The following is a 26,795-nucleotide window of genomic DNA, read 5'->3' as shown; positions in this document are numbered from 1 at the left end:
GCACAGGTTGCTATGCCATTTTAAAGACTAGACTAGAGCTTGGCGGTATGACCCAAAACTCTGTTTCATGGTTCTGTTTCACAATAACAATATATTTCACAATATAGTATATGTTATGGAGAAATCGACAGAAAAGGCTTTATGTATAATCTAATTAAAATAAGCCCTGATGTTATTGTTAAATAAACAGCCAGATGTAAATTTTATCTGAGCAAACTCTCAGTGCATAGATATCACGGAATCCCAATGTTGAATTCACATGTTTAAAATGTTACATTTACTCAACAAACTTGTTCACTTCAGTGTAACAATGATGTTAATATTACTGAAATCCAATGTTAAATATACATGTTTAAATGTAAAAGTCGCATGTAGTATGTTTACGGTTTGATGTCATTTTTACAGTGTATCACACTTGTAATTATGCTGACTTTTGGAAACTATATAAATTATATAGATCTATACATTTTCTGTCACATACCTTGAAAAATATGATAGTTCTAAATTTTCAGTGACAGAACCCACTATAAATGCGTATGAGAACTAGTCTAGTCTAGAGCATCACGTGATGTATGCGCACACTCTGTGTTTTGTTGGACGTTGGAAAGGTGATGGGAAAGGGCAGCTATCGGTGGCACCAATCTGCAATCTTTTTTTGGTGCTACAGCTGGTGCAGTATTTTATTTTATTTTTTCACTATTAAAAAAATGTGAATTTACATTCTGCATTAATTATCAAAGGCCTTACTATAAAAATACAACAAAACATTTTCTTAGAACCTTTGACAAAATATTACAAAATGCATTATGAAGAAGAACTGCACCTGCTATGTAGCTGCATTATACCTAACTTAACATCAAGCTACATAAGACTATTTATGAAATTATTAGTACACTTTTACTCAAAACTCACTTTAAACCCTGACTGAGTGTTTGTAATAACCTCCTTTTGCGATCACTTGTGGAATTGTCCGTTACGCTTGTAAAAATATGAAAATGAATAAATTTATAGCCTTTACATCGCTGCACAAGTTAGCATTTCAGATGTACATTTTTAATATTGTTATAAAAACGCCCCAAATCTCAAGAAAATCGCATACCAACCATTAACTAACGTAATCGTGTGTTTATTATTTGGATATTTCATGGGTACAGGTTTCTCTGTGTTGTTTGGTCAGATATCAACACGGAAGTGTACAGGAAATGCATCATGGGTAGGACGGGGGGCATATGATGCACCGTTATGATGGACAAGACACGGGCGAATCCGGTCTCTGTCAGCGCACACACGGAAGACTATACACACAGAGACAGGGCTGGGAGCGGATCATTACCATCAGATCGCGTAAACCAGTGGAAAATGAATAGAAAATAGACAGTGAATCTTTTATGATGAACACAAACCACGTAATGACGTGACTGAATATGAATGCTGGGTGAACTATTTCTAAAAATGGCTCCTATTTTGTACTCCTGACATAAATTACTAAATAACGGTCACTGTTTTATCAAAACATTGGTCAAATATTGAAGCTACAGTCTTTAAACTTTCAACTGATGCGCAGTTTCTCCAGGTCAAGTAAGAGAGTGATGTTTAACGTGCTGTGAAAGTAAAACAATAATCTGGGGCCGGTGACGATCCTTGACAGCAAAGGGGTTAAAGATATTTTGGATGAAAACCGGGAGGCCTGTGACCATCCCCAAGTAAAACACTCGTCGGTCAAGGTCCAGAAAAGTATGAAAAGCACCGTCAGAATTACCCATCTGCCATCAGTGGATGAACCGTAACGTTAGGAAGCGATGAGAACACTTTGTACACAAATGAAACAAAGACTTTATTCAACAGATGGTCTCCTCTGTCTCTCCCCACATCACCCTAGCGCCATTTTGAAAAACACCTGCTGAACGCAAACGGCATATGCTAGTGGATGCCCACGGTTCTCTTTCAAATCAAGGCGTAAATTTATGTAGAAAACACAAGCTTGTGGCGCGGCTGACACAGAAGAACGTACACAGTCTGACTACTCCAAGGATGCTTTTCTGGACCTTGACAGTGCATTTTACTTGGCAGTCTGTGGGCCAATCACAAGCCTCCTGGTTTTCCTCCAAAATAAGTTGTGTTCCAAAGATGAACGAAGCTCTTATGGGTTGGGAACGACTTGGGGGCAAGTGATGACGATTTTCAATTTGGGGTGGAGTATCCCTTTAATATTGAAACTGTGCTAGAAACAAACCGCCCAAGATGTTGCACAAGCCAACAGTTTTCAAAAGAGGTCATTCACTGAGAGTCCAAACATTAGTTCTATTTGAGTGTCATTTCGGCAATTATTTTTCAGAATTATAATTGACCTGCTACTGCACAAAAACCCCCTTACGTCAGTACAGGTTCTGCAAGTTTGGCTCCCCAAATACTAAATTGAACTTAAGAGATGCCTGCCATTTTCCTAACACAATGGAAAACCTATAAATAACCCATCTGAAGGTGGAAAATGTTGTGCCAGTGTTGATACTGGGAGTGCGCTTTTATTGTACATGGATTTAAAAGCATTAGAGATGTCAACAAGGAGCATTAGGAAACAAATTTAACTGAGCAAACCTATTTGGGGATGCAAGGAGAAAATTAAACTGCTCATTTGAAGTTACCAACACGAAGAAATCAAGTTCACTGCATAAGAGGCACGCAAAATCTGCAGTGCTTCAAGGAAGTGGACGTTCACGCAGAACTCTTGGCACAAGTGCCAATTAACAGCAGTCCCTTTACAGCATCATGGGCAATGTATTCCACCTTTACAGTACTCATCAAAAGGGAGCTCACAGCAGGTCCCTTTAAAAGGGTTATTAACTTCCCTAACGCGAAAAGGGAGCCTTTCCTTCTGGCAAGAGAATAGGTACAGTAGGACTACCCGCTTCCTCGCTCAAATCAATTGGTTAAACTAGACAAGAAAAACCGAAGCAAGAATAAGTTTGCTCCCCCACATTTATTGAAGACCAGCCAAAGTCTTCTTGTGCTCTTGAACCACTACAGGACCGAGCGAGGCCTTCCCTTCCCACTGAAGGCCTAGAAAAAGCAGACACCAGAGTTAAGTGCTTGAAGGGTCAAAAACCAAGCTTAAAAGCACCTTCCTACCTCCAAAAGGAGAAGCAGCAGTTCCACCATCAGGACCACATGTGGAGTCACAGCAACCACAAACCTGGTGGTTCCCATCAGCAGCAAGCCACCTGCAATACGAAAAATCAGACATGGCACCTTTAATGTATTCGTAAGTGGCATGAACATACCCATTGGCAAAGGAACAGGATTTGTGGAGCGCGTCACTAGGTGCAGAAGCAAGAGTGGCCTTCAGAACACACGTCATGTAGATCTGCAAGAGACACCACGGGTAAGGGGTCACAAACCAAAGCAAATGGGAGAGGTCGTTCTCCCAAACACTCATAATACATACAGAAGGACTGGATCCCCCCTGGAACATGAAGGCCTCCAGCTGGAACCGGATTTTGTCCTCCTGGGATCGAGGCATGAAGCGCGAGCTGGAAGCTGTGACCTTGGCATCCACAAGACATCTAAAAAAAAAGGAGTGAAAAGTAGTTGTCGGGGACAAAGTGGTTACAAGGAGCAAACGCGAGAACAAGTCAACTCTGCAGCATCTGGTGACATGAACACACCCATGATTCTCAATGAACAAATATCTCGGAAGGGCGTTCACATCAGGTACTTGGGTGGCCACACAGCTGTCCACAAACACACGCAGAGGGACGTGGTTGTATACCTTCACAGATGCCTCAACATTAATAACGTCACCCAGGAAGTAAGAGTTTGAAGGCCTCTCAAAGGACCAGTCATCTGCAAGAGGGAAGAACTGCTTAGGCACAGCCTCGTTCAGAAGGCAGGAGGTCTAGAGAAACTGCACAAACCCATCATGAGCTTCAGGGAGAACAGCAAGACTTCTTCACCAGCCTCCGTTGAGGCATAAGGGACCCAAGTTGGCTTCAAGGCATTACCGCTGACATTTTGAAACCTGCCGTTCAAGTTACCAATTAAACGGGCTTCCAGTTCCACCACCGCAAGCAATGCCACGAGTCACAAAAGGTCACTTACCTTTGATAATGGCATTGAACACCAATAACTGCACCACCTGCACGGGTAATCGGAGTGCCAGCAAACGCCTCAGGAGTGTAGGTAAGGGCAAAGGTGTAGACAAGCTCATCCTTGGTCATCTATAGGAGACGGACGTTGTTACCTAGAGGATTCTCCCCAAACCCCCCCCCATTCCTAAAGGCATCTTAGCAAGTCATGCCATAACACTTGGTTACCCGAGTAAGCGGTTATTAAGAGTTTTTCCCCAGATATAGATTCAGGGAACCGTCGATACCAAAACAAGGGCCCATTTTTAGTAGGGTTCAATAAATCTAGTAACACTTAACCGCTCTTACCATCAACACACTATTGCAGTCCTGCAGTTCATTGTCAAAGAAGAGCACCTTGGAGCCTGGGACCAAACCGACAACAGGACATCCTCCCAAAGTCAGACCAGATGGCTGGATCAGTTCACCATTGCTAAACAAGTCCTGCTGTACCTCCACATGAACCCGGTTCTCACCGCATTGAATAGCTACACTACTGGGAGTCACAGGTTGCCTCAAATGGAAGTCCACCGCCATCTCACTCGGCACTTCTGGAACAGTGGGAAACCTCCAGTCCAAAGGCTTCACTGGACCCTGCAACACCTGCTTCTCCTGAAGACCAAGAGGCTCTTGTGCAAATCCTCTGTAGTCAAGACTCTGAGACAGAGAAGCCTTCTGCAAAGTGTTTCCGAGCACTTGAGAAGAAACAGGCACTCTGGAAGCTGGATATGATTGATGCTTCTTGCTTTTTGGACTTTGACTGGATCTCAAACTTCCAAAAGCATTCTTCAGATCAAACACCACAAGCACAACCAGCACTAACACATATTGCAAAAGACCCATCCTGACAAACGTTAACACAATACCCACCAGTCCTCGTCTTTGCCATTAAGTACAGCTTTGAATTTAAGCGGCTCCTCCCCTTTCAGCTTGATTGATTACCTTTGATTCAACAAATTAACAAATGAGAACGTTCTGGAATGTCACTAGCCAATGGAAGGATTGATAAGGATCTGAGATTTTCATCTACACTTATTCACAATTTTACAATTAAAGTTTGACTGTGTGTCTATGATAGACAATGAATGTCATTAAAAAAGCCCCTGATATGACTCAAATAATATAGAATATTCGTAAAAATCTCTCTCTCTTTTAAATGGTTTTTAGTTTATCATTGGAAAAGATTTGGAAAAATGTAGAATTACATCACTTGCTCCCCAATGAATCCTCTGCAGTGAATGGGTGGCATCAGAACGAAAGTCCAAAGAGCTGATATAAATATCAATATAATCCACAAGTAATTCACATCAATTACTGTCTTTTGAAGTGAAAGGCTTTGTGTTTATAAGAAACAAATCCATCGTTAAGAAATTCAAACTATTGTTTCCGGCCAAAATATGAGTTCATAATCCCAGTTAAAGGTGCCATAGAATGCATTGATACAATATTTTAAATGATATCTACATAAAAAGGTACGTGGCTTGGGTATGGGCAAAAATTCTCCAGAACGGTTTTACATGTCCATTTACAACCCTGGGATTTGTCCACTCAGTTGTTAATGAAGAGGGAGGGACTATCGTTAATTAGCTGAAATCTGTAGAATAGAAAAAGACCAAAGGGCAATGTCTCCTCTTTGTGTTTAGCTGTTGAACAATGGCTGGAAGTTGGTGTTTGGTTCAGATTTCGTTGGTCTGTGCTTTCTGTCATGCTGTTCCACAGTGGAGTAAGTCGCTTCAGGATGCTCAAGCTCTGATGATGCAGCAGACTGACCAGCAGTTTCAGCTCCAGCAGACTGACCAGCAGTTTCAGCTCCAGAAGCCAGTTCAACAGCTAACTAACCAACAGTTTCCGCTTCAGAAGCCTGTTCAACAGCTAACTAACCAGCAGTTTCCACTTCAGAAACCAGTTCAACACCTACCTAACCCGCAATTTCCACTTCAGAAGCCTGTTCAACAGTTAACTAAGCCGCAGTATCCGCTTCAGAAGCCTGTTCAACCGCTAACTAACCAGCAGTTTCCGCTTCGGAAGCCAGTTCAACAGCTAACTAAGCCGCAGTTTCCGCTTCAGAAGCCTGTTCAACAGCTAACTAACCAGCAGTTTCCGATTCAGAAACCAGTTCAACACCTACCTAACCCGCAATTTCCACTTCAGAAGCCTGTTCAACAGTTAACTAAGCCGCAGTTTCCGATTCAGAAGCCAGTTAAACAGCAGTTTCAGAAGCCAGTAGTGCAGGCAGAGCCCTTTGATAAATGTGTAGCTGTAGCTGATTCTGAGCAGATCCAATGTGGTCTACCTGGGATCAGTGGTGCTGAGTGTGAAGCTATCAACTGCTGCTTTAACGGACAGCAGTGTTTCTATGGAAGGGCGGGTAAGTGTTCCCAATCTTATTCCGTTCGTGTCAAACTGATTCTCTGAATTTAACCTGCTCTTGTACCTTGTTCTAGTGACCGTCCAGTGTATTAGAGATGGTCAGTTTGTGGTAGTGGTGTCTAGAGATGTTACTCTGCCTCGACTGAGTCTGGATACGGTTCATCTACTGGGTGGAAATGACCCACCTTGTGCTCCTGTGGGGTCTACACCTTCCTTTGCTATATACCAGTTCCCTGTGACCGCATGTGGCACGAGCGTGATGGTGAGCAGCTGCTACTGGTTTTATTCTGCATTTGCTTGTGATGGACTGGATGCTGACACTGTTCCTATTCACAGGAGGACAGCGGATATGTGGTGTATGAAAACCGAATGACCTCCTCGTATGAAGTGGGGATTGGACCATATGGTTCTATCACAAGGGACAGTCATTTTGAGTAGGTGATCCATGTCTTGGTGTGACCATTAATCCCTGATAAATGCTACAAGCTCGCTGTGTGTCGTCCAGGTTTCTCTTCCAGTGTAGATATTCAGGAACTTCAGTGGAAGCTCTGGTTGTGGAGGTCAACTCTGTTCCTCCACCTCCACCAGTAGCTGCTCCTGGACCTCTCAGGGTGGAGCTCAGACTGGCCAATGGCCAATGCGTCACCAAAGGCTGTGCTGAAGGTAAGGTCTTGTCCTGTGTCTGCCTAAAGCCTTTCAAACTGGAGTCTGGTTAAACCCCAGTGTTGTTCCTCAGGGGATGAGGCCTACACGTCCTATTACAGTGACGCTGATTATCCCATCACAAAAGTCCTGCGAGAGCCTGTGTATGTTGAGGTGCACATTATGGAGAGGACCGACCCCAACATTGTCCTGACGCTGGGACGTTGTTGGACGACTTCAACCCCCAGTCCACTCAGTCTCCCCCAGTGGGACCTTCTGATCGACGGGTGAGTGTACAGCCAATCTTTATCCAGTTAGTCTGCTGGGAGACCCTTTCTAACTTTTTTTTTCTCTTGTTTTCAGATGCCCTTACCAGGACGACCGCTATCTGACCACACTGGTTCCAGTGACTGGATCGTCTGGTCTTCAGTTCCCAACCCACTACAAGCGCTTTGTTGTGAAGATGTTCACATTTGTAGATCCAGCCTCACTGGCTGCTCTGCAGGAAACCGTATGCCCCCCTTTACTTGAACATCTGTATATTTACTACTTGTGGATTCGATGACTTGAGCCTCTTTCTTCCCTGTCAGATCTTCATCCACTGCACTACAGAGGTGTGCCATCCATCATCTGGCTCTTGTGAGCAAAGCTGCACCAGGAAACGTGAGTTCTTGCTCTTGACAAGAGGAACTGGGCATTTTAGAAGTGCATTCTCACTTTGAACATCTCTCTTTCAGGAAGAGACACTCGTATCAAGGCTGTCTCTGGGGAGCAGACTGTGGTTTCTAGTGGAGAAGTTACTCTGGTCATGTAAATCTAGTGTTTTTAATAAACTTTTCAGAACCCTTAGGTGTCTTTTTGTCTATTGGTATTGTTTTGGTTCGGCAGAATGCGGGATTACATGCCTCTTCCCAGTGTTTTTATTCTTTCCCCTCTCACTATTAAACCAAGGTTCCACAACCTTTTGTAAGTTTGTGCATTCCTTAATCCTTCCTCCAGTTGCTAACCTGGGGCGGCACAAGGCTCCCCTTATTATTATTTATTTTATTTTTTTTTAACTTGTCTTCCAAACAGTAGTTTGGTTCCCGACATTCAGAATATATAAAGTTATGTGGATTACTTGCGGCTTTTGTTTTAAATACAACTCAAATCGCTGAGCTCAAGTTTTAAGTGGAAATCAATTCTCGACTGTCTTGAAGCAAACACGAAACGGTGTCAATTGTCCGCAACTCAAAGTAGTGATATTAAAGGGATACTTCACCCCAAAATTGTGTCACTAATCACTTACCTACCCCCGTGTTGTTCCAAACCTGTAAAAACTTCATTCGTCTTCGGAACACAATTTAACCCCTTACTTGTCACCACTCATTTTCAGCATGGAGACACAAATGACATAACCAAAATTAAAAGGTTGCTGCTTAGGAGTCTTTCTTACTAGATACATAATGTTCACAAAGCTGACACTTCAAAGTTTACTGTTCAGGAATCAGAATTACTCAGACCGTTATAATCGAGATAAGCTCAAACATGTCAATAAAAATATTAAAAACCTATTGAAGTGTATTAAATGATGTAGGATATGATTTTAGATACATAATGAAGCTAAAGCCACAAGTCTACTAATACTTTATTTCAGAATATGATCTCACAAAGTGTGAATTTTATGAAACCTTTTCTAAGACCATGTCATGTGTGTTTTTAGAGAAGGCTCATAAAAGGCTAACAAAATTGATTTATGACTCCTGATTATCTCTTGTTTGGACCGGCAAAACTGCCCCATTCATGATTCTATTGTTCTTCCGAAACGAGCCTTTCACACATCGGCCAGGTATGACACAAAATCCTCATTCTTCATTTATCATCATTCTTTTGTTTTTATTTCGCTACTTTTAGCCTTTGTTCTGGTATTTCAAGGTTTACCAAGCCACATCGCTTCACTTCCAGTATACATTTACCCCACTGTTATCAAAAGCCTTACTATAAAAATACAACAAAACATTTTCTTACAACCTTTGACAAAACTATTACAAAATGCATTATGAAGAAGAACTGCACCTGCTATGTAGCTGCATTAGACCTAACGTTAGCATCAAGCTACATAAGACTATTTATGAAATTATTAGTACACTTTTACTCAAAACTCACTTTAAACCCTGACTGAGGTTTGTAATAACCTCCTTTTGCGATCACATGTGGAATTTGCTATTTATAGCCTTTTACATCGCTGCACAAGTTAGCATTTCAGATGTACATTTTTAATATTGTTATAAAAACGCCCCAAATCTCAAGAAAATCGCATACCAACCATTAACTAACGTAATCGTGTGTTTATTATTTGGATATTTCATGGGTACAGAGGTTTCTCTGTGTTGTTGTGGTCAGATATCAACACGGAAGTGTACAGGAAATGCATCATGGGTAGGACGGGGCGGCATATGATGCACCGTTATGATGGACAAGACACGGGCGAATCCGGTCTCTGTCAGTGCACACACGGAAGACTATACACACAGAGACAGGGCTGGGAGCGGATCATTACCATCAGATCGCGTAAACCAGTGGAAAATGAATAGAAATTATGATTCTGTCTGAAGAAATATAAAGTAAACATCAGTAAATATATCTCTGTGTATATGCAACTTTTGCCTATAAACCCTATTTGACGCTTTTCAGTGAATCTATGACAACACAAACCACTGCAGACGTGACTGAATATGAATGCTTGGTGAATTTCTATTCTAAAAATGGCTCCTATTTTGTACTCCTGACATAAATTACTAAATAACGGTCACTGTTTTATCAAAACATTGGTCAAATATTGAAGCTACAGTCTTTAAACTTTCAACTGATGCGCAGTTTCTCCAGGTCAAGTAAGAGAGTGATGTTTAACGTGCTGTGAAAGTAAAACAATAATCTGGGGCCGGTGACGATCCTTGACAGCAAAGGGGTTAAAGATATTTTGGATGAAAACCGGGAGGCCTGTGACCATCCCCAAGTAAAACACTCGTCGGTCAAGGTCCAGAAAAGTATGAAAAGCACCGTCAGAATTACCCATCTGCCATCAGTGGATGAACCGTAACGTTAGGAAGCGATGAGAACACTTTGTACACAAATGAAACAAAGACTTTATTCAACAGATGGTCTCCTCTGTCTCTCCCCACATCACCCTAGCGCCATTTTGAAAAACACCTGCTGAACGCAAACGGCATATGCTAGTGGATGCCACGGTTCTCTTTCAAATCAAGGCGTAAATTTATGTAGAAAACACAAGCTTGTGGCGCGGCTGACACAGAAGAACGTACACAGTCTGACTACTCCAAGGATGCTTTTCTGGACCTTGACAGTGCATTTTACTTGGCAGTCTGTGGGCCAATCACAAGCCTCCTGGTTTTCCTCCAAAATAAGTTGTGTTCCAAAGATGAACGAAGCTCTTATGGGTTGGGAACGACTTGGGGGCAAGTGATGACGATTTTCAATTTGGGGTGGAGTATCCCTTTAATATTGAAACTGTGCTAGAAACAAACCGCCCAAGATGTTGCACAAGCCAACAGTTTTCAAAAGAGGTCATTCACTGAGAGTCCAAACATTAGTTCTATTTGAGTGTCATTTCGGCAATTATTTTTCAGAATTATAATTGACCTGCTACTGCACAAAAACCCCCTTACGTCAGTACAGGTTCTGCAAGTTTGGCTCCCCAAATACTAAATTGAACTTAAGAGATGCCTGCCATTTTCCTAACACAATGGAAAACCTATAAATAACCCATCTGAAGGTGGAAAATGTTGTGCCAGTGTTGATACTGGGAGTGCGCTTTTATTGTACATGGATTTAAAAGCATTAGAGATGTCAACAAGGAGCATTAGGAAACAAATTTAACTGAGCAAACCTATTTGGGGATGCAAGGAGAAAATTAAACTGCTCATTTGAAGTTACCAACACGAAGAAATCAAGTTCACTGCATAAGAGGCACGCAAAATCTGCAGTGCTTCAAGGAAGTGGACGTTCACGCAGAACTCTTGGCACAAGTGCCAATTAACAGCAGTCCCTTTACAGCATCATGGGCAATGTATTCCACCTTTACAGTACTCATCAAAAGGGAGCTCACAGCAGGTCCCTTTAAAAGGGTTATTAACTTCCCTAACGCGAAAAGGGAGCCTTTCCTTCTGGCAAGAGAATAGGTACAGTAGGACTACCCGCTTCCTCGCTCAAATCAATTGGTTAAACTAGACAAGAAAAACCGAAGCAAGAATAAGTTTGCTCCCCCACATTTATTGAAGACCAGCCAAAGTCTTCTTGTGCTCTTGAACCACTACAGGACCGAGCGAGGCCTTCCCTTCCCACTGAAGGCCTAGAAAAAGCAGACACCAGAGTTAAGTGCTTGAAGGGTCAAAAACCAAGCTTAAAAGCACCTTCCTACCTCCAAAAGGAGAAGCAGCAGTTCCACCATCAGGACCACATGTGGAGTCACAGCAACCACAAACCTGGTGGTTCCCATCAGCAGCAAGCCACCTGCAATACGAAAAATCAGACATGGCACCTTTAATGTATTCGTAAGTGGCATGAACATACCCATTGGCAAAGGAACAGGATTTGTGGAGCGCGTCACTAGGTGCAGAAGCAAGAGTGGCCTTCAGAACACACGTCATGTAGATCTGCAAGAGACACCACGGGTAAGGGGTCACAAACCAAAGCAAATGGGAGAGGTCGTTCTCCCAAACACTCATAATACATACAGAAGGACTGGATCCCCCCTGGAACATGAAGGCCTCCAGCTGGAACCGGATTTTGTCCTCCTGGGATCGAGGCATGAAGCGCGAGCTGGAAGCTGTGACCTTGGCATCCACAAGACATCTAAAAAAAAGGAGTGAAAAGTAGTTGTCGGGGACAAAGTGGTTACAAGGAGCAAACGCGAGAACAAGTCAACTCTGCAGCATCTGGTGACATGAACACACCCATGATTCTCAATGAACAAATATCTCGGAAGGGCGTTCACATCAGGTACTTGGGTGGCCACACAGCTGTCCACAAACACACGCAGAGGGACGTGGTTGTATACCTTCACAGATGCCTCAACATTAATAACGTCACCCAGGAAGTAAGAGTTTGAAGGCCTCTCAAAGGACCAGTCATCTGCAAGAGGGAAGAACTGCTTAGGCACAGCCTCGTTCAGAAGGCAGGAGGTCTAGAGAAACTGCACAAACCCATCATGAGCTTCAGGGAGAACAGCAAGACTTCTTCACCAGCCTCCGTTGAGGCATAAGGGACCCAAGTTGGCTTCAAGGCATTACCGCTGACATTTTGAAACCTGCCGTTCAAGTTACCAATTAAACGGGCTTCCAGTTCCACCACCGCAAGCAATGCCACGAGTCACAAAAGGTCACTTACCTTTGATAATGGCATTGAACACCAATAACTGCACCACCTGCACGGGTAATCGGAGTGCCAGCAAACGCCTCAGGAGTGTAGGTAAGGGCAAAGGTGTAGACAAGCTCATCCTTGGTCATCTATAGGAGACGGACGTTGTTACCTAGAGGATTCTCCCCAAACCCCCCCCCCATTCCTAAAGGCATCTTAGCAAGTCATGCCATAACACTTGGTTACCCGAGTAAGCGGTTATTAAGAGTTTTTCCCCAGATATAGATTCAGGGAACCGTCGATACCAAAACAAGGGCCCATTTTTAGTAGGGTTCAATAAATCTAGTAACACTTAACCGCTCTTACCATCAACACACTATTGCAGTCCTGCAGTTCATTGTCAAAGAAGAGCACCTTGGAGCCTGGGACCAAACCGACAACAGGACATCCTCCCAAAGTCAGACCAGATGGCTGGATCAGTTCACCATTGCTAAACAAGTCCTGCTGTACCTCCACATGAACCCGGTTCTCACCGCATTGAATAGCTACACTACTGGGAGTCACAGGTTGCCTCAAATGGAAGTCCACCGCCATCTCACTCGGCACTTCTGGAACAGTGGGAAACCTCCAGTCCAAAGGCTTCACTGGACCCTGCAACACCTGCTTCTCCTGAAGACCAAGAGGCTCTTGTGCAAATCCTCTGTAGTCAAGACTCTGAGACAGAGAAGCCTTCTGCAAAGTGTTTCCGAGCACTTGAGAAGAAACAGGCACTCTGGAAGCTGGATATGATTGATGCTTCTTGCTTTTTGGACTTTGACTGGATCTCAAACTTCCAAAAGCATTCTTCAGATCAAACACCACAAGCACAACCAGCACTAACACATATTGCAAAAGACCCATCCTGACAAACGTTAACACAATACCCACCAGTCCTCGTCTTTGCCATTAAGTACAGCTTTGAATTTAAGCGGCTCCTCCCCTTTCAGCTTGATTGATTACCTTTGATTCAACAAATTAACAAATGAGAACGTTCTGGAATGTCACTAGCCAATGGAAGGATTGATAAGGATCTGAGATTTTCATCTACACTTATTCACAATTTTACAATTAAAGTTTGACTGTGTGTCTATGATAGACAATGAATGTCATTAAAAAAGCCCCTGATATGACTCAAATAATATAGAATATTCGTAAAAATCTCTCTCTCTTTTAAATGGTTTTTAGTTTATCATTGGAAAAGATTTGGAAAAATGTAGAATTACATCACTTGCTCCCCAATGAATCCTCTGCAGTGAATGGGTGGCATCAGAACGAAAGTCCAAAGAGCTGATATAAATATCAATATAATCCACAAGTAATTCACATCAATTACTGTCTTTTGAAGTGAAAGGCTTTGTGTTTATAAGAAACAAATCCATCGTTAAGAAATTCAAACTATTGTTTCCGGCCAAAATATGAGTTCATAATCCCAGTTAAAGGTGCCATAGAATGCATTGATACAATATTTTAAATGATATCTACATAAAAAGGTACGTGGCTTGGGTATGGGCAAAAATTCTCCAGAACGGTTTTACATGTCCATTTACAACCCTGGGATTTGTCCACTCAGTTGTTAATGAAGAGGGAGGGACTATCGTTAATTAGCTGAAATCTGTAGAATAGAAAAAGACCAAAGGGCAATGTCTCCTCTTTGTGTTTAGCTGTTGAACAATGGCTGGAAGTTGGTGTTTGGTTCAGATTTCGTTGGTCTGTGCTTTCTGTCATGCTGTTCCACAGTGGAGTAAGTCGCTTCAGGATGCTCAAGCTCTGATGATGCAGCAGACTGACCAGCAGTTTCAGCTCCAGCAGACTGACCAGCAGTTTCAGCTCCAGAAGCCAGTTCAACAGCTAACTAACCAACAGTTTCCGCTTCAGAAGCCTGTTCAACAGCTAACTAACCAGCAGTTTCCACTTCAGAAACCAGTTCAACACCTACCTAACCCGCAATTTCCACTTCAGAAGCCTGTTCAACAGTTAACTAAGCCGCAGTATCCGCTTCAGAAGCCTGTTCAACCGCTAACTAACCAGCAGTTTCCGCTTCGGAAGCCAGTTCAACAGCTAACTAAGCCGCAGTTTCCGCTTCAGAAGCCTGTTCAACAGCTAACTAACCAGCAGTTTCCGATTCAGAAACCAGTTCAACACCTACCTAACCCGCAATTTCCACTTCAGAAGCCTGTTCAACAGTTAACTAAGCCGCAGTTTCCGATTCAGAAGCCAGTTAAACAGCAGTTTCAGAAGCCAGTAGTGCAGGCAGAGCCCTTTGATAAATGTGTAGCTGTAGCTGATTCTGAGCAGATCCAATGTGGTCTACCTGGGATCAGTGGTGCTGAGTGTGAAGCTATCAACTGCTGCTTTAACGGACAGCAGTGTTTCTATGGAAGGGCGGGTAAGTGTTCCCAATCTTATTCCGTTCGTGTCAAACTGATTCTCTGAATTTAACCTGCTCTTGTACCTTGTTCTAGTGACCGTCCAGTGTATTAGAGATGGTCAGTTTGTGGTAGTGGTGTCTAGAGATGTTACTCTGCCTCGACTGAGTCTGGATACGGTTCATCTACTGGGTGGAAATGACCCACCTTGTGCTCCTGTGGGGTCTACACCTTCCTTTGCTATATACCAGTTCCCTGTGACCGCATGTGGCACGAGCGTGATGGTGAGCAGCTGCTACTGGTTTTATTCTGCATTTGCTTGTGATGGACTGGATGCTGACACTGTTCCTATTCACAGGAGGACAGCGGATATGTGGTGTATGAAAACCGAATGACCTCCTCGTATGAAGTGGGGATTGGACCATATGGTTCTATCACAAGGGACAGTCATTTTGAGTAGGTGATCCATGTCTTGGTGTGACCATTAATCCCTGATAAATGCTACAAGCTCGCTGTGTGTCGTCCAGGTTTCTCTTCCAGTGTAGATATTCAGGAACTTCAGTGGAAGCTCTGGTTGTGGAGGTCAACTCTGTTCCTCCACCTCCACCAGTAGCTGCTCCTGGACCTCTCAGGGTGGAGCTCAGACTGGCCAATGGCCAATGCGTCACCAAAGGCTGTGCTGAAGGTAAGGTCTTGTCCTGTGTCTGCCTAAAGCCTTTCAAACTGGAGTCTGGTTAAACCCCAGTGTTGTTCCTCAGGGGATGAGGCCTACACGTCCTATTACAGTGACGCTGATTATCCCATCACAAAAGTCCTGCGAGAGCCTGTGTATGTTGAGGTGCACATTATGGAGAGGACCGACCCCAACATTGTCCTGACGCTGGGACGTTGTTGGACGACTTCAACCCCCAGTCCACTCAGTCTCCCCCAGTGGGACCTTCTGATCGACGGGTGAGTGTACAGCCAATCTTTATCCAGTTAGTCTGCTGGGAGACCCTTTCTAACTTTTTTTTTCTCTTGTTTTCAGATGCCCTTACCAGGACGACCGCTATCTGACCACACTGGTTCCAGTGACTGGATCGTCTGGTCTTCAGTTCCCAACCCACTACAAGCGCTTTGTTGTGAAGATGTTCACATTTGTAGATCCAGCCTCACTGGCTGCTCTGCAGGAAACCGTATGCCCCCCTTTACTTGAACATCTGTATATTTACTACTTGTGGATTCGATGACTTGAGCCTCTTTCTTCCCTGTCAGATCTTCATCCACTGCACTACAGAGGTGTGCCATCCATCATCTGGCTCTTGTGAGCAAAGCTGCACCAGGAAACGTGAGTTCTTGCTCTTGACAAGAGGAACTGGGCATTTTAGAAGTGCATTCTCACTTTGAACATCTCTCTTTCAGGAAGAGACACTCGTATCAAGGCTGTCTCTGGGGAGCAGACTGTGGTTTCTAGTGGAGAAGTTACTCTGGTCATGTAAATCTAGTGTTTTTAATAAACTTTTCAGAACCCTTAGGTGTCTTTTTGTCTATTGGTATTGTTTTGGTTCGGCAGAATGCGGGATTACATGCCTCTTCCCAGTGTTTTTATTCTTTCCCCTCTCACTATTAAACCAAGGTTCCACAACCTTTTGTAAGTTTGTGCATTCCTTAATCCTTCCTCCAGTTGCTAACCTGGGGCGGCACAAGGCTCCCCTTATTATTATTTATTTTATTTTTTTTTAACTTGTCTTCCAAACAGTAGTTTGGTTCCCGACATTCAGAATATATAAAGTTATGTGGATTACTTGCGGCTTTTGTTTTAAATACAACTCAAATCGCTGAGCTCAAGTTTTAAGTGGAAATCAATTCTCGACTGTCTTGAAGCAAACACGAAACGGTGTCAATTGTCCGCAACTCAAAGTAGTGATATTAAAGGGATACTTCACCCCAAAATTGTGTCACTAATCACTTACCTACCCCCGTGTTGTTCCAAACCTGTAAAAACTTCATTCGTCTTCGGAACACAATTTAACCCCTTACTTGTCACCACTCATTTTCAGCATGGAGACACAAATGACATAACCAAAATTAAAAGGTTGCTGCTTAGGAGTCTTTCTTACTAGATACATAATGTTCACAAAGCTGACACTTCAAAGTTTACTGTTCAGGAATCAGAATTACTCAGACCGTTATAATCGAGATAAGCTCAAACATGTCAATAAAAAATATTAAAAACCTATTGAAGTGTATTAAATGATGTAGGATATGATTTTAGATACATAATGAAGCTAAAGCCACAAGTCTACTAATACTTTATTTCAGAATATGATCTCACAAAGTGTGAATTTTATGAAACCTTTTCTAAGACCATGTCATGTGTGTTTTTAGAGAAGGCTCATAAAAGGCTAACAAAATTGATTTATGACTCCTGATTATCTCTTGTTTGGACCGGCAAAACTGCCCCATTCATGATTCTATTGTTCTTCCGAAACGAGCCTTTCGCACATCGGCCAGGTATGACACAAAATCCTCATTCTTCATTTATCATCATTCTTTTGTTTTTATTTCGCTACTTTTAGCCTTTGTTCTGGTATTTCAAGGTTTACCAAGCCACATCGCTTCACTTCCAGTATACATTTACCCCACTGTTATCAAAAGCCTTACTATAAAAATACAACAAAACATTTTCTTACAACCTTTGACAAAACTATTACAAAATGCATTATGAAGAAGAACTGCACCTGCTATGTAGCTGCATTAGACCTAACGTTAGCATCAAGCTACATAAGACTATTTATGAAATTATTAGTACACTTTTACTCAAAACTCACTTTAAACCCTGACTGAGGTTTGTAATAACCTCCTTTTGCGATCACATGTGGAATTTGCTATTTATAGCCTTTTACATCGCTGCACAAGTTAGCATTTCAGATGTACATTTTTAATATTGTTATAAAAACGCCCCAAATCTCAAGAAAATCGCATACCAACCATTAACTAACGTAATCGTGTGTTTATTATTTGGATATTTCATGGGTACAGAGGTTTCTCTGTGTTGTTGTGGTCAGATATCAACACGGAAGTGTACAGGAAATGCATCATGGGTAGGACGGGGCGGCATATGATGCACCGTTATGATGGACAAGACACGGGCGAATCCGGTCTCTGTCAGTGCACACACGGAAGACTATACACACAGAGACAGGGCTGGGAGCGGATCATTACCATCAGATCGCGTAAACCAGTGGAAAATGAATAGAAATTATGATTCTGTCTGAAGAAATATAAAGTAAACATCAGTAAATATATCTCTGTGTATATGCAACTTTTGCCTATAAACCCTATTTGACGCTTTTCAGTGAATCTATGACAACACAAACCACTGCAGACGTGACTGAATATGAATGCTTGGTGAATTTCTATTCTAAAAATGGCTCCTATTTTGTACTCCTGACATAAATTACTAAATAACGGTCACTGTTTTATCAAAACATTGGTCAAATATTGAAGCTACAGTCTTTAAACTTTCAACTGATGCGCAGTTTCTCCAGGTCAAGTAAGAGAGTGATGTTTAACGTGCTGTGAAAGTAAAACAATAATCTGGGGCCGGTGACGATCCTTGACAGCAAAGGGGTTAAAGATATTTTGGATGAAAACCGGGAGGCCTGTGACCATCCCCAAGTAAAACACTCGTCGGTCAAGGTCCAGAAAAGTATGAAAAGCACCGTCAGAATTACCCATCTGCCATCAGTGGATGAACCGTAACGTTAGGAAGCGATGAGAACACTTTGTACACAAATGAAACAAAGACTTTATTCAACAGATGGTCTCCTCTGTCTCTCCCCACATCACCCTAGCGCCATTTTGAAAAACACCTGCTGAACGCAAACGGCATATGCTAGTGGATGCCACGGTTCTCTTTCAAATCAAGGCGTAAATTTATGTAGAAAACACAAGCTTGTGGCGCGGCTGACACAGAAGAACGTACACAGTCTGACTACTCCAAGGATGCTTTTCTGGACCTTGACAGTGCATTTTACTTGGCAGTCTGTGGGCCAATCACAAGCCTCCTGGTTTTCCTCCAAAATAAGTTGTGTTCCAAAGATGAACGAAGCTCTTATGGGTTGGGAACGACTTGGGGGCAAGTGATGACGATTTTCAATTTGGGGTGGAGTATCCCTTTAATATTGAAACTGTGCTAGAAACAAACCGCCCAAGATGTTGCACAAGCCAACAGTTTTCAAAAGAGGTCATTCACTGAGAGTCCAAACATTAGTTCTATTTGAGTGTCATTTCGGCAATTATTTTTCAGAATTATAATTGACCTGCTACTGCACAAAAACCCCCTTACGTCAGTACAGGTTCTGCAAGTTTGGCTCCCCAAATACTAAATTGAACTTAAGAGATGCCTGCCATTTTCCTAACACAATGGAAAACCTATAAATAACCCATCTGAAGGTGGAAAATGTTGTGCCAGTGTTGATACTGGGAGTGCGCTTTTATTGTACATGGATTTAAAAGCATTAGAGATGTCAACAAGGAGCATTAGGAAACAAATTTAACTGAGCAAACCTATTTGGGGATGCAAGGAGAAAATTAAACTGCTCATTTGAAGTTACCAACACGAAGAAATCAAGTTCACTGCATAAGAGGCACGCAAAATCTGCAGTGCTTCAAGGAAGTGGACGTTCACGCAGAACTCTTGGCACAAGTGCCAATTAACAGCAGTCCCTTTACAGCATCATGGGCAATGTATTCCACCTTTACAGTACTCATCAAAAGGGAGCTCACAGCAGGTCCCTTTAAAAGGGTTATTAACTTCCCTAACGCGAAAAGGGAGCCTTTCCTTCTGGCAAGAGAATAGGTACAGTAGGACTACCCGCTTCCTCGCTCAAATCAATTGGTTAAACTAGACAAGAAAAACCGAAGCAAGAATAAGTTTGCTCCCCCACATTTATTGAAGACCAGCCAAAGTCTTCTTGTGCTCTTGAACCACTACAGGACCGAGCGAGGCCTTCCCTTCCCACTGAAGGCCTAGAAAAAGCAGACACCAGAGTTAAGTGCTTGAAGGGTCAAAAACCAAGCTTAAAAGCACCTTCCTACCTCCAAAAGGAGAAGCAGCAGTTCCACCATCAGGACCACATGTGGAGTCACAGCAACCACAAACCTGGTGGTTCCCATCAGCAGCAAGCCACCTGCAATACGAAAAATCAGACATGGCACCTTTAATGTATTCGTAAGTGGCATGAACATACCCATTGGCAAAGGAACAGGATTTGTGGAGCGCGTCACTAGGTGCAGAAGCAAGAGTGGCCTTCAGAACACACGTCATGTAGATCTGCAAGAGACACCACGGGTAAGGGGTCACAAACCAAAGCAAATGGGAGAGGTCGTTCTCCCAAACACTCATAATACATACAGAAGGACTGGATCCCCCCTGGAACATGAAGGCCTCCAGCTGGAACCGGATTTTGTCCTCCTGGGATCGAGGCATGAAGCGCGAGCTGGAAGCTGTGACCTTGGCATCCACAAGACATCTAAAAAAAAAGGAGTGAAAAGTAGTTGTCGGGGACAAAGTGGTTACAAGGAGCAAACGCGAGAACAAGTCAACTCTGCAGCATCTGGTGACATGAACACACCCATGATTCTCAATGAACAAATATCTCGGAAGGGCGTTCACATCAGGTACTTGGGTGGCCACACAGCTGTCCACAAACACACGCAGAGGGACGTGGTTGTATACCTTCACAGATGCCTCAACATTAATAACGTCACCCAGGAAGTAAGAGTTTGAAGGCCTCTCAAAGGACCAGTCATCTGCAAGAGGGAAGAACTGCTTAGGCACAGCCTCGTTCAGAAGGCAGGAGGTCTAGAGAAACTGCACAAACCCATCATGAGCTTCAGGGAGAACAGCAAGACTTCTTCACCAGCCTCCGTTGAGGCATAAGGGACCCAAGTTGGCTTCAAGGCATTACCGCTGACATTTTGAAACCTGCCGTTCAAGTTACCAATTAAACGGGCTTCCAGTTCCACCACCGCAAGCAATGCCACGAGTCACAAAAGGTCACTTACCTTTGATAATGGCATTGAACACCAATAACTGCACCACCTGCACGGGTAATCGGAGTGCCAGCAAACGCCTCAGGAGTGTAGGTAAGGGCAAAGGTGTAGACAAGCTCATCCTTGGTCATCTATAGGAGACGGACGTTGTTACCTAGAGGATTCTCCCCAAACCCCCCCCCCATTCCTAAAGGCATCTTAGCAAGTCATGCCATAACACTTGGTTACCCGAGTAAGCGGTTATTAAGAGTTTTTCCCCAGATATAGATTCAGGGAACCGTCGATACCAAAACAAGGGCCCATTTTTAGTAGGGTTCAATAAATCTAGTAACACTTAACCGCTCTTACCATCAACACACTATTGCAGTCCTGCAGTTCATTGTCAAAGAAGAGCACCTTGGAGCCTGGGACCAAACCGACAACAGGACATCCTCCCAAAGTCAGACCAGATGGCTGGATCAGTTCACCATTGCTAAACAAGTCCTGCTGTACCTCCACATGAACCCGGTTCTCACCGCATTGAATAGCTACACTACTGGGAGTCACAGGTTGCCTCAAATGGAAGTCCACCGCCATCTCACTCGGCACTTCTGGAACAGTGGGAAACCTCCAGTCCAAAGGCTTCACTGGACCCTGCAACACCTGCTTCTCCTGAAGACCAAGAGGCTCTTGTGCAAATCCTCTGTAGTCAAGACTCTGAGACAGAGAAGCCTTCTGCAAAGTGTTTCCGAGCACTTGAGAAGAAACAGGCACTCTGGAAGCTGGATATGATTGATGCTTCTTGCTTTTTGGACTTTGACTGGATCTCAAACTTCCAAAAGCATTCTTCAGATCAAACACCACAAGCACAACCAGCACTAACACATATTGCAAAAGACCCATCCTGACAAACGTTAACACAATACCCACCAGTCCTCGTCTTTGCCATTAAGTACAGCTTTGAATTTAAGCGGCTCCTCCCCTTTCAGCTTGATTGATTACCTTTGATTCAACAAATTAACAAATGAGAACGTTCTGGAATGTCACTAGCCAATGGAAGGATTGATAAGGATCTGAGATTTTCATCTACACTTATTCACAATTTTACAATTAAAGTTTGACTGTGTGTCTATGATAGACAATGAATGTCATTAAAAAAGCCCCTGATATGACTCAAATAATATAGAATATTCGTAAAAATCTCTCTCTCTTTTAAATGGTTTTTAGTTTATCATTGGAAAAGATTTGGAAAAATGTAGAATTACATCACTTGCTCCCCAATGAATCCTCTGCAGTGAATGGGTGGCATCAGAACGAAAGTCCAAAGAGCTGATATAAATATCAATATAATCCACAAGTAATTCACATCAATTACTGTCTTTTGAAGTGAAAGGCTTTGTGTTTATAAGAAACAAATCCATCGTTAAGAAATTCAAACTATTGTTTCCGGCCAAAATATGAGTTCATAATCCCAGTTAAAGGTGCCATAGAATGCATTGATACAATATTTTAAATGATATCTACATAAAAAGGTACGTGGCTTGGGTATGGGCAAAAATTCTCCAGAACGGTTTTACATGTCCATTTACAACCCTGGGATTTGTCCACTCAGTTGTTAATGAAGAGGGAGGGACTATCGTTAATTAGCTGAAATCTGTAGAATAGAAAAAGACCAAAGGGCAATGTCTCCTCTTTGTGTTTAGCTGTTGAACAATGGCTGGAAGTTGGTGTTTGGTTCAGATTTCGTTGGTCTGTGCTTTCTGTCATGCTGTTCCACAGTGGAGTAAGTCGCTTCAGGATGCTCAAGCTCTGATGATGCAGCAGACTGACCAGCAGTTTCAGCTCCAGCAGACTGACCAGCAGTTTCAGCTCCAGAAGCCAGTTCAACAGCTAACTAACCAACAGTTTCCGCTTCGGAAGCCAGTTCAACAGCTAACTAAGCCGCAGTTTCCGCTTCAGAAGCCTGTTCAACAGCTAACTAAGCCGCAGTATCCGCTTCAGAAGCCTGTTCAACCGCTAACTAACCAGCAGTTTCCGCTTCGGAAGCCAGTTCAACAGCTAACTAAGCCGCAGTTTCCGCTTCAGAAGCCTGTTCAACAGCTAACTAACCAGCAGTTTCTGATTCAGAAACCAGTTCAACACCTACCTAACCCGCAATTTCCACTTCAGAAGCCTGTTCAACAGTTAACTAAGCCGCAGTTTCCGATTCAGAAGCCAGTTAAACAGCAGTTTCAGAAGCCAGTAGTGCAGGCAGAGCCCTTTGATAAATGTGTAGCTGTAGCTGATTCTGAGCAGATCCAATGTGGTCTACCTGGGATCAGTGGTGCTGAGTGTGAAGCTATCAACTGCTGCTTTAACGGACAGCAGTGTTTCTATGGAAGGGCGGGTAAGTGTTCCCAATCTTATTCCGTTCGTGTCAAACTGATTCTCTGAATTTAACCTGCTCTTGTACCTTGTTCTAGTGACCGTCCAGTGTATTAGAGATGGTCAGTTTGTGGTAGTGGTGTCTAGAGATGTTACTCTGCCTCGACTGAGTCTGGATACGGTTCATCTACTGGGTGGAAATGACCCACCTTGTGCTCCTGTGGGGTCTACACCTTCCTTTGCTATATACCAGTTCCCTGTGACCGCATGTGGCACGAGCGTGATGGTGAGCAGCTGCTACTGGTTTTATTCTGCATTTGCTTGTGATGGACTGGATGCTGACACTGTTCCTATTCACAGGAGGACAGCGGATATGTGGTGTATGAAAACCGAATGACCTCCTCGTATGAAGTGGGGATTGGACCATATGGTTCTATCACAAGGGACAGTCATTTTGAGTAGGTGATCCATGTCTTGGTGTGACCATTAATCCCTGATAAATGCTACAAGCTCGCTGTGTGTCGTCCAGGTTTCTCTTCCAGTGTAGATATTCAGGAACTTCAGTGGAAGCTCTGGTTGTGGAGGTCAACTCTGTTCCTCCACCTCCACCAGTAGCTGCTCCTGGACCTCTCAGGGTGGAGCTCAGACTGGCCAATGGCCAATGCGTCACCAAAGGCTGTGCTGAAGGTAAGGTCTTGTCCTGTGTCTGCCTAAAGCCTTTCAAACTGGAGTCTGGTTAAACCCCAGTGTTGTTCCTCAGGGGATGAGGCCTACACGTCCTATTACAGTGACGCTGATTATCCCATCACAAAAGTCCTGCGAGAGCCTGTGTATGTTGAGGTGCACATTATGGAGAGGACCGACCCCAACATTGTCCTGACGCTGGGACGTTGTTGGACGACTTCAACCCCCAGTCCACTCAGTCTCCCCCAGTGGGACCTTCTGATCGACGGGTGAGTGTACAGCCAATCTTTATCCAGTTAGTCTGCTGGGAGACCCTTTCTAACTTTTTTTTTCTCTTGTTTTCAGATGCCCTTACCAGGACGACCGCTATCTGACCACACTGGTTCCAGTGACTGGATCGTCTGGTCTTCAGTTCCCAACCCACTACAAGCGCTTTGTTGTGAAGATGTTCACATTTGTAGATCCAGCCTCACTGGCTGCTCTGCAGGAAACCGTATGCCCCCCTTTACTTGAACATCTGTATATTTACTACTTGTGGATTCGATGACTTGAGCCTCTTTCTTCCCTGTCAGATCTTCATCCACTGCACTACAGAGGTGTGCCATCCATCATCTGGCTCTTGTGAGCAAAGCTGCACCAGGAAACGTGAGTTCTTGCTCTTGACAAGAGGAACTGGGCATTTTAGAAGTGCATTCTCACTTTGAACATCTCTCTTTCAGGAAGAGACACTCGTATCAAGGCTGTCTCTGGGGAGCAGACTGTGGTTTCTAGTGGAGAAGTTACTCTGGTCATGTAAATCTAGTGTTTTTAATAAACTTTTCAGAACCCTTAGGTGTCTTTTTGTCTATTGGTATTGTTTTGGTTCGGCAGAATGCGGGATTACATGCCTCTTCCCAGTGTTTTTATTCTTTCCCCTCTCACTATTAAACCAAGGTTCCACAACCTTTTGTAAGTTTGTGCATTCCTTAATCCTTCCTCCAGTTGCTAACCTGGGGCGGCACAAGGCTCCCCTTATTATTATTTATTTTTATTTTTTTTTAACTTGTCTTCCAAACAGTAGTTTGGTTCCCGACATTCAGAATATATAAAGTTATGTGGATTACTTGCGGCTTTTGTTTTAAATACAACTCAAATCGCTGAGCTCAAGTTTTAAGTGGAAATCAATTCTCGACTGTCTTGAAGCAAACACGAAACGGTGTCAATTGTCCGCAACTCAAAGTAGTGATATTAAAGGGATACTTCACCCCAAAATTGTGTCACTAATCACTTACCTACCCCCGTGTTGTTCCAAACCTGTAAAAACTTCATTCGTCTTCGGAACACAATTTAACCCCTTACTTGTCACCACTCATTTTCAGCATGGAGACACAAATGACATAACCAAAATTAAAAGGTTGCTGCTTAGGAGTCTTTCTTACTAGATACATAATGTTCACAAAGCTGACACTTCAAAGTTTACTGTTCAGGAATCAGAATTACTCAGACCGTTATAATCGAGATAAGCTCAAACATGTCAATAAAAATATTAAAAACCTATTGAAGTGTATTAAATGATGTAGGATATGATTTTAGATACATAATGAAGCTAAAGCCACAAGTCTACTAATACTTTATTTCAGAATATGATCTCACAAAGTGTGAATTTTATGAAACCTTTTCTAAGACCATGTCATGTGTGTTTTTAGAGAAGGCTCATAAAAGGCTAACAAAATTGATTTATGACTCCTGATTATCTCTTGTTTGGACCGGCAAAACTGCCCCATTCATGATTCTATTGTTCTTCCGAAACGAGCCTTTCGCACATCGGCCAGGTATGACACAAAATCCTCATTCTTCATTTATCATCATTCTTTTGTTTTTATTTCGCTACTTTTAGCCTTTGTTCTGGTATTTCAAGGTTTACCAAGCCACATCGCTTCACTTCCAGTATACATTTACCCCACTGTTATCAAAAGCCTTACTATAAAAATACAACAAAACATTTTCTTACAACCTTTGACAAAACTATTACAAAATGCATTATGAAGAAGAACTGCACCTGCTATGTAGCTGCATTAGACCTAACGTTAGCATCAAGCTACATAAGACTATTTATGAAATTATTAGTACACTTTTACTCAAAACTCACTTTAAACCCTGACTGAGGTTTGTAATAACCTCCTTTTGCGATCACATGTGGAATTTGCTATTTATAGCCTTTTACATCGCTGCACAAGTTAGCATTTCAGATGTACATTTTTAATATTGTTATAAAAACGCCCCAAATCTCAAGAAAATCGCATACCAACCATTAACTAACGTAATCGTGTGTTTATTATTTGGATATTTCATGGGTACAGAGGTTTCTCTGTGTTGTTGTGGTCAGATATCAACACGGAAGTGTACAGGAAATGCATCATGGGTAGGACGGGGCGGCATATGATGCACCGTTATGATGGACAAGACACGGGCGAATCCGGTCTCTGTCAGTGCACACACGGAAGACTATACACACAGAGACAGGGCTGGGAGCGGATCATTACCATCAGATCGCGTAAACCAGTGGAAAATGAATAGAAATTATGATTCTGTCTGAAGAAATATAAAGTAAACATCAGTAAATATATCTCTGTGTATATGCAACTTTTGCCTATAAACCCTATTTGACGCTTTTCAGTGAATCTATGACAACACAAACCACTGCAGACGTGACTGAATATGAATGCTTGGTGAATTTCTATTCTAAAAATGGCTCCTATTTTGTACTCCTGACATAAATTACTAAATAACGGTCACTGTTTTATCAAAACATTGGTCAAATATTGAAGCTACAGTCTTTAAACTTTCAACTGATGCG

At 42.9% G+C, this 26,795-nt stretch overlaps 6 protein-coding genes across 6 annotated transcripts; 3 read left to right on the top strand and 3 right to left on the bottom strand.

Annotated features, from left to right (window-relative positions):
* Nucleotides 1-2,958: 2,958 nt before the first annotated feature.
* On the bottom strand, nucleotides 2,959-5,000 carry LOC113092469 (zona pellucida sperm-binding protein 3-like). The gene is made up of 8 exons (XM_026258072.1): nucleotides 4,431-5,000; nucleotides 4,096-4,214; nucleotides 3,912-4,015; nucleotides 3,663-3,840; nucleotides 3,443-3,560; nucleotides 3,279-3,361; nucleotides 3,127-3,218; nucleotides 2,959-3,057 (listed from the first exon to the last, which is right to left on the bottom strand). Exons 1-8 carry the CDS (start codon nucleotides 4,962-4,964, stop codon nucleotides 2,978-2,980), a joined length of 1,308 nt encoding a protein of 435 aa, XP_026113857.1. The 5' UTR covers nucleotides 4,965-5,000; the 3' UTR covers nucleotides 2,959-2,977.
* A 737-nt stretch (nucleotides 5,001-5,737) lies between these two features.
* Nucleotides 5,738-8,093, top strand: LOC113092470 (zona pellucida sperm-binding protein 4-like). Its single transcript, XM_026258073.1, has 8 exons — nucleotides 5,738-6,489; nucleotides 6,566-6,753; nucleotides 6,828-6,925; nucleotides 6,997-7,154; nucleotides 7,228-7,420; nucleotides 7,497-7,644; nucleotides 7,724-7,796; nucleotides 7,871-8,093. The coding sequence occupies exons 1-8, from the start codon at nucleotides 5,775-5,777 to the stop codon at nucleotides 7,945-7,947; spliced, it is 1,650 nt and encodes a 549-aa protein (XP_026113858.1). The 5' UTR covers nucleotides 5,738-5,774; the 3' UTR covers nucleotides 7,948-8,093.
* A 3,289-nt stretch (nucleotides 8,094-11,382) lies between these two features.
* On the bottom strand, nucleotides 11,383-13,424 carry LOC113092465 (zona pellucida sperm-binding protein 3-like). The gene is made up of 8 exons (XM_026258068.1): nucleotides 12,855-13,424; nucleotides 12,519-12,637; nucleotides 12,335-12,438; nucleotides 12,086-12,263; nucleotides 11,867-11,984; nucleotides 11,703-11,785; nucleotides 11,551-11,642; nucleotides 11,383-11,481 (listed from the first exon to the last, which is right to left on the bottom strand). The coding sequence occupies exons 1-8, from the start codon at nucleotides 13,386-13,388 to the stop codon at nucleotides 11,402-11,404; spliced, it is 1,308 nt and encodes a 435-aa protein (XP_026113853.1). The 5' UTR covers nucleotides 13,389-13,424; the 3' UTR covers nucleotides 11,383-11,401.
* A 737-nt stretch (nucleotides 13,425-14,161) lies between these two features.
* On the top strand, nucleotides 14,162-16,517 carry LOC113092471 (zona pellucida sperm-binding protein 4-like). The gene is made up of 8 exons (XM_026258074.1): nucleotides 14,162-14,913; nucleotides 14,990-15,177; nucleotides 15,252-15,349; nucleotides 15,421-15,578; nucleotides 15,652-15,844; nucleotides 15,921-16,068; nucleotides 16,148-16,220; nucleotides 16,295-16,517. The coding sequence occupies exons 1-8, from the start codon at nucleotides 14,199-14,201 to the stop codon at nucleotides 16,369-16,371; spliced, it is 1,650 nt and encodes a 549-aa protein (XP_026113859.1). The 5' UTR covers nucleotides 14,162-14,198; the 3' UTR covers nucleotides 16,372-16,517.
* Nucleotides 16,518-19,807: 3,290 nt separating this feature from the next.
* On the bottom strand, nucleotides 19,808-21,850 carry LOC113092466 (zona pellucida sperm-binding protein 3-like). The gene is made up of 8 exons (XM_026258070.1): nucleotides 21,281-21,850; nucleotides 20,945-21,063; nucleotides 20,761-20,864; nucleotides 20,512-20,689; nucleotides 20,292-20,409; nucleotides 20,128-20,210; nucleotides 19,976-20,067; nucleotides 19,808-19,906 (listed from the first exon to the last, which is right to left on the bottom strand). The coding sequence occupies exons 1-8, from the start codon at nucleotides 21,812-21,814 to the stop codon at nucleotides 19,827-19,829; spliced, it is 1,308 nt and encodes a 435-aa protein (XP_026113855.1). The 5' UTR covers nucleotides 21,815-21,850; the 3' UTR covers nucleotides 19,808-19,826.
* A 738-nt stretch (nucleotides 21,851-22,588) lies between these two features.
* Nucleotides 22,589-24,901, top strand: LOC113092463 (zona pellucida sperm-binding protein 4-like). Its single transcript, XM_026258066.1, has 8 exons — nucleotides 22,589-23,297; nucleotides 23,374-23,561; nucleotides 23,636-23,733; nucleotides 23,805-23,962; nucleotides 24,036-24,228; nucleotides 24,305-24,452; nucleotides 24,532-24,604; nucleotides 24,679-24,901. Exons 1-8 carry the CDS (start codon nucleotides 22,625-22,627, stop codon nucleotides 24,753-24,755), a joined length of 1,608 nt encoding a protein of 535 aa, XP_026113851.1. The 5' UTR covers nucleotides 22,589-22,624; the 3' UTR covers nucleotides 24,756-24,901.
* Nucleotides 24,902-26,795: the final 1,894 nt, after the last annotated feature.

This window comes from Carassius auratus, unplaced genomic scaffold (genome assembly GCF_003368295.1).
Source record: "Carassius auratus strain Wakin unplaced genomic scaffold, ASM336829v1 scaf_tig00214599, whole genome shotgun sequence".
In the NCBI taxonomy this organism is placed as follows: Eukaryota; Metazoa; Chordata; class Actinopteri; order Cypriniformes; family Cyprinidae; genus Carassius; species Carassius auratus.
Note: the sequence above shows the minus strand (reverse complement) of the source record. Positions and strands in the feature narration are given on the sequence as shown.

Coding starts and splice junctions, on each gene's coding strand:
- LOC113092471 (XM_026258074.1), top strand. CDS start 14,199: ATGGCTGGAAGTTGGTGTTTGGTTCAGATTTCGTTGGTCTGTGCTTTC. Junction 14,914..14,989: donor GTGTTTCTATGGAAGGGCGG/GTAAGTGTTCCC, acceptor ACCTTGTTCTAG/TGACCGTCCAGTGTATTAGA. Junction 15,845..15,920: donor TGGGACCTTCTGATCGACGG/GTGAGTGTACAG, acceptor TCTTGTTTTCAG/ATGCCCTTACCAGGACGACC.
- LOC113092469 (XM_026258072.1), bottom strand. CDS start 4,964: ATGGGTCTTTTGCAATATGTGTTAGTGCTGGTTGTGCTTGTGGTGTTT. Junction 3,841..3,911: donor CTCCCTGAAGCTCATGATGG/GTTTGTGCAGTT, acceptor TCCCTCTTGCAG/ATGACTGGTCCTTTGAGAGG. Junction 3,561..3,662: donor TTGTTCATTGAGAATCATGG/GTGTGTTCATGT, acceptor CTTTTTTTTTAG/ATGTCTTGTGGATGCCAAGG.
- LOC113092470 (XM_026258073.1), top strand. CDS start 5,775: ATGGCTGGAAGTTGGTGTTTGGTTCAGATTTCGTTGGTCTGTGCTTTC. Junction 6,926..6,996: donor ACAAGGGACAGTCATTTTGA/GTAGGTGATCCA, acceptor TGTGTCGTCCAG/GTTTCTCTTCCAGTGTAGAT. Junction 7,645..7,723: donor TGGCTGCTCTGCAGGAAACC/GTATGCCCCCCT, acceptor CTTCCCTGTCAG/ATCTTCATCCACTGCACTAC.
- LOC113092465 (XM_026258068.1), bottom strand. CDS start 13,388: ATGGGTCTTTTGCAATATGTGTTAGTGCTGGTTGTGCTTGTGGTGTTT. Junction 12,638..12,854: donor ACTGCAATAGTGTGTTGATG/GTAAGAGCGGTT, acceptor CGTCTCCTATAG/ATGACCAAGGATGAGCTTGT. Junction 12,439..12,518: donor GTTCAATGCCATTATCAAAG/GTAAGTGACCTT, acceptor CTTGAACGGCAG/GTTTCAAAATGTCAGCGGTA.
- LOC113092466 (XM_026258070.1), bottom strand. CDS start 21,814: ATGGGTCTTTTGCAATATGTGTTAGTGCTGGTTGTGCTTGTGGTGTTT. Junction 20,690..20,760: donor CTCCCTGAAGCTCATGATGG/GTTTGTGCAGTT, acceptor TCCCTCTTGCAG/ATGACTGGTCCTTTGAGAGG. Junction 19,907..19,975: donor TGCTGCTTCTCCTTTTGGAG/GTAGGAAGGTGC, acceptor TGCTTTTTCTAG/GCCTTCAGTGGGAAGGGAAG.
- LOC113092463 (XM_026258066.1), top strand. CDS start 22,625: ATGGCTGGAAGTTGGTGTTTGGTTCAGATTTCGTTGGTCTGTGCTTTC. Junction 23,298..23,373: donor GTGTTTCTATGGAAGGGCGG/GTAAGTGTTCCC, acceptor ACCTTGTTCTAG/TGACCGTCCAGTGTATTAGA. Junction 24,605..24,678: donor GCAAAGCTGCACCAGGAAAC/GTGAGTTCTTGC, acceptor TCTCTCTTTCAG/GAAGAGACACTCGTATCAAG.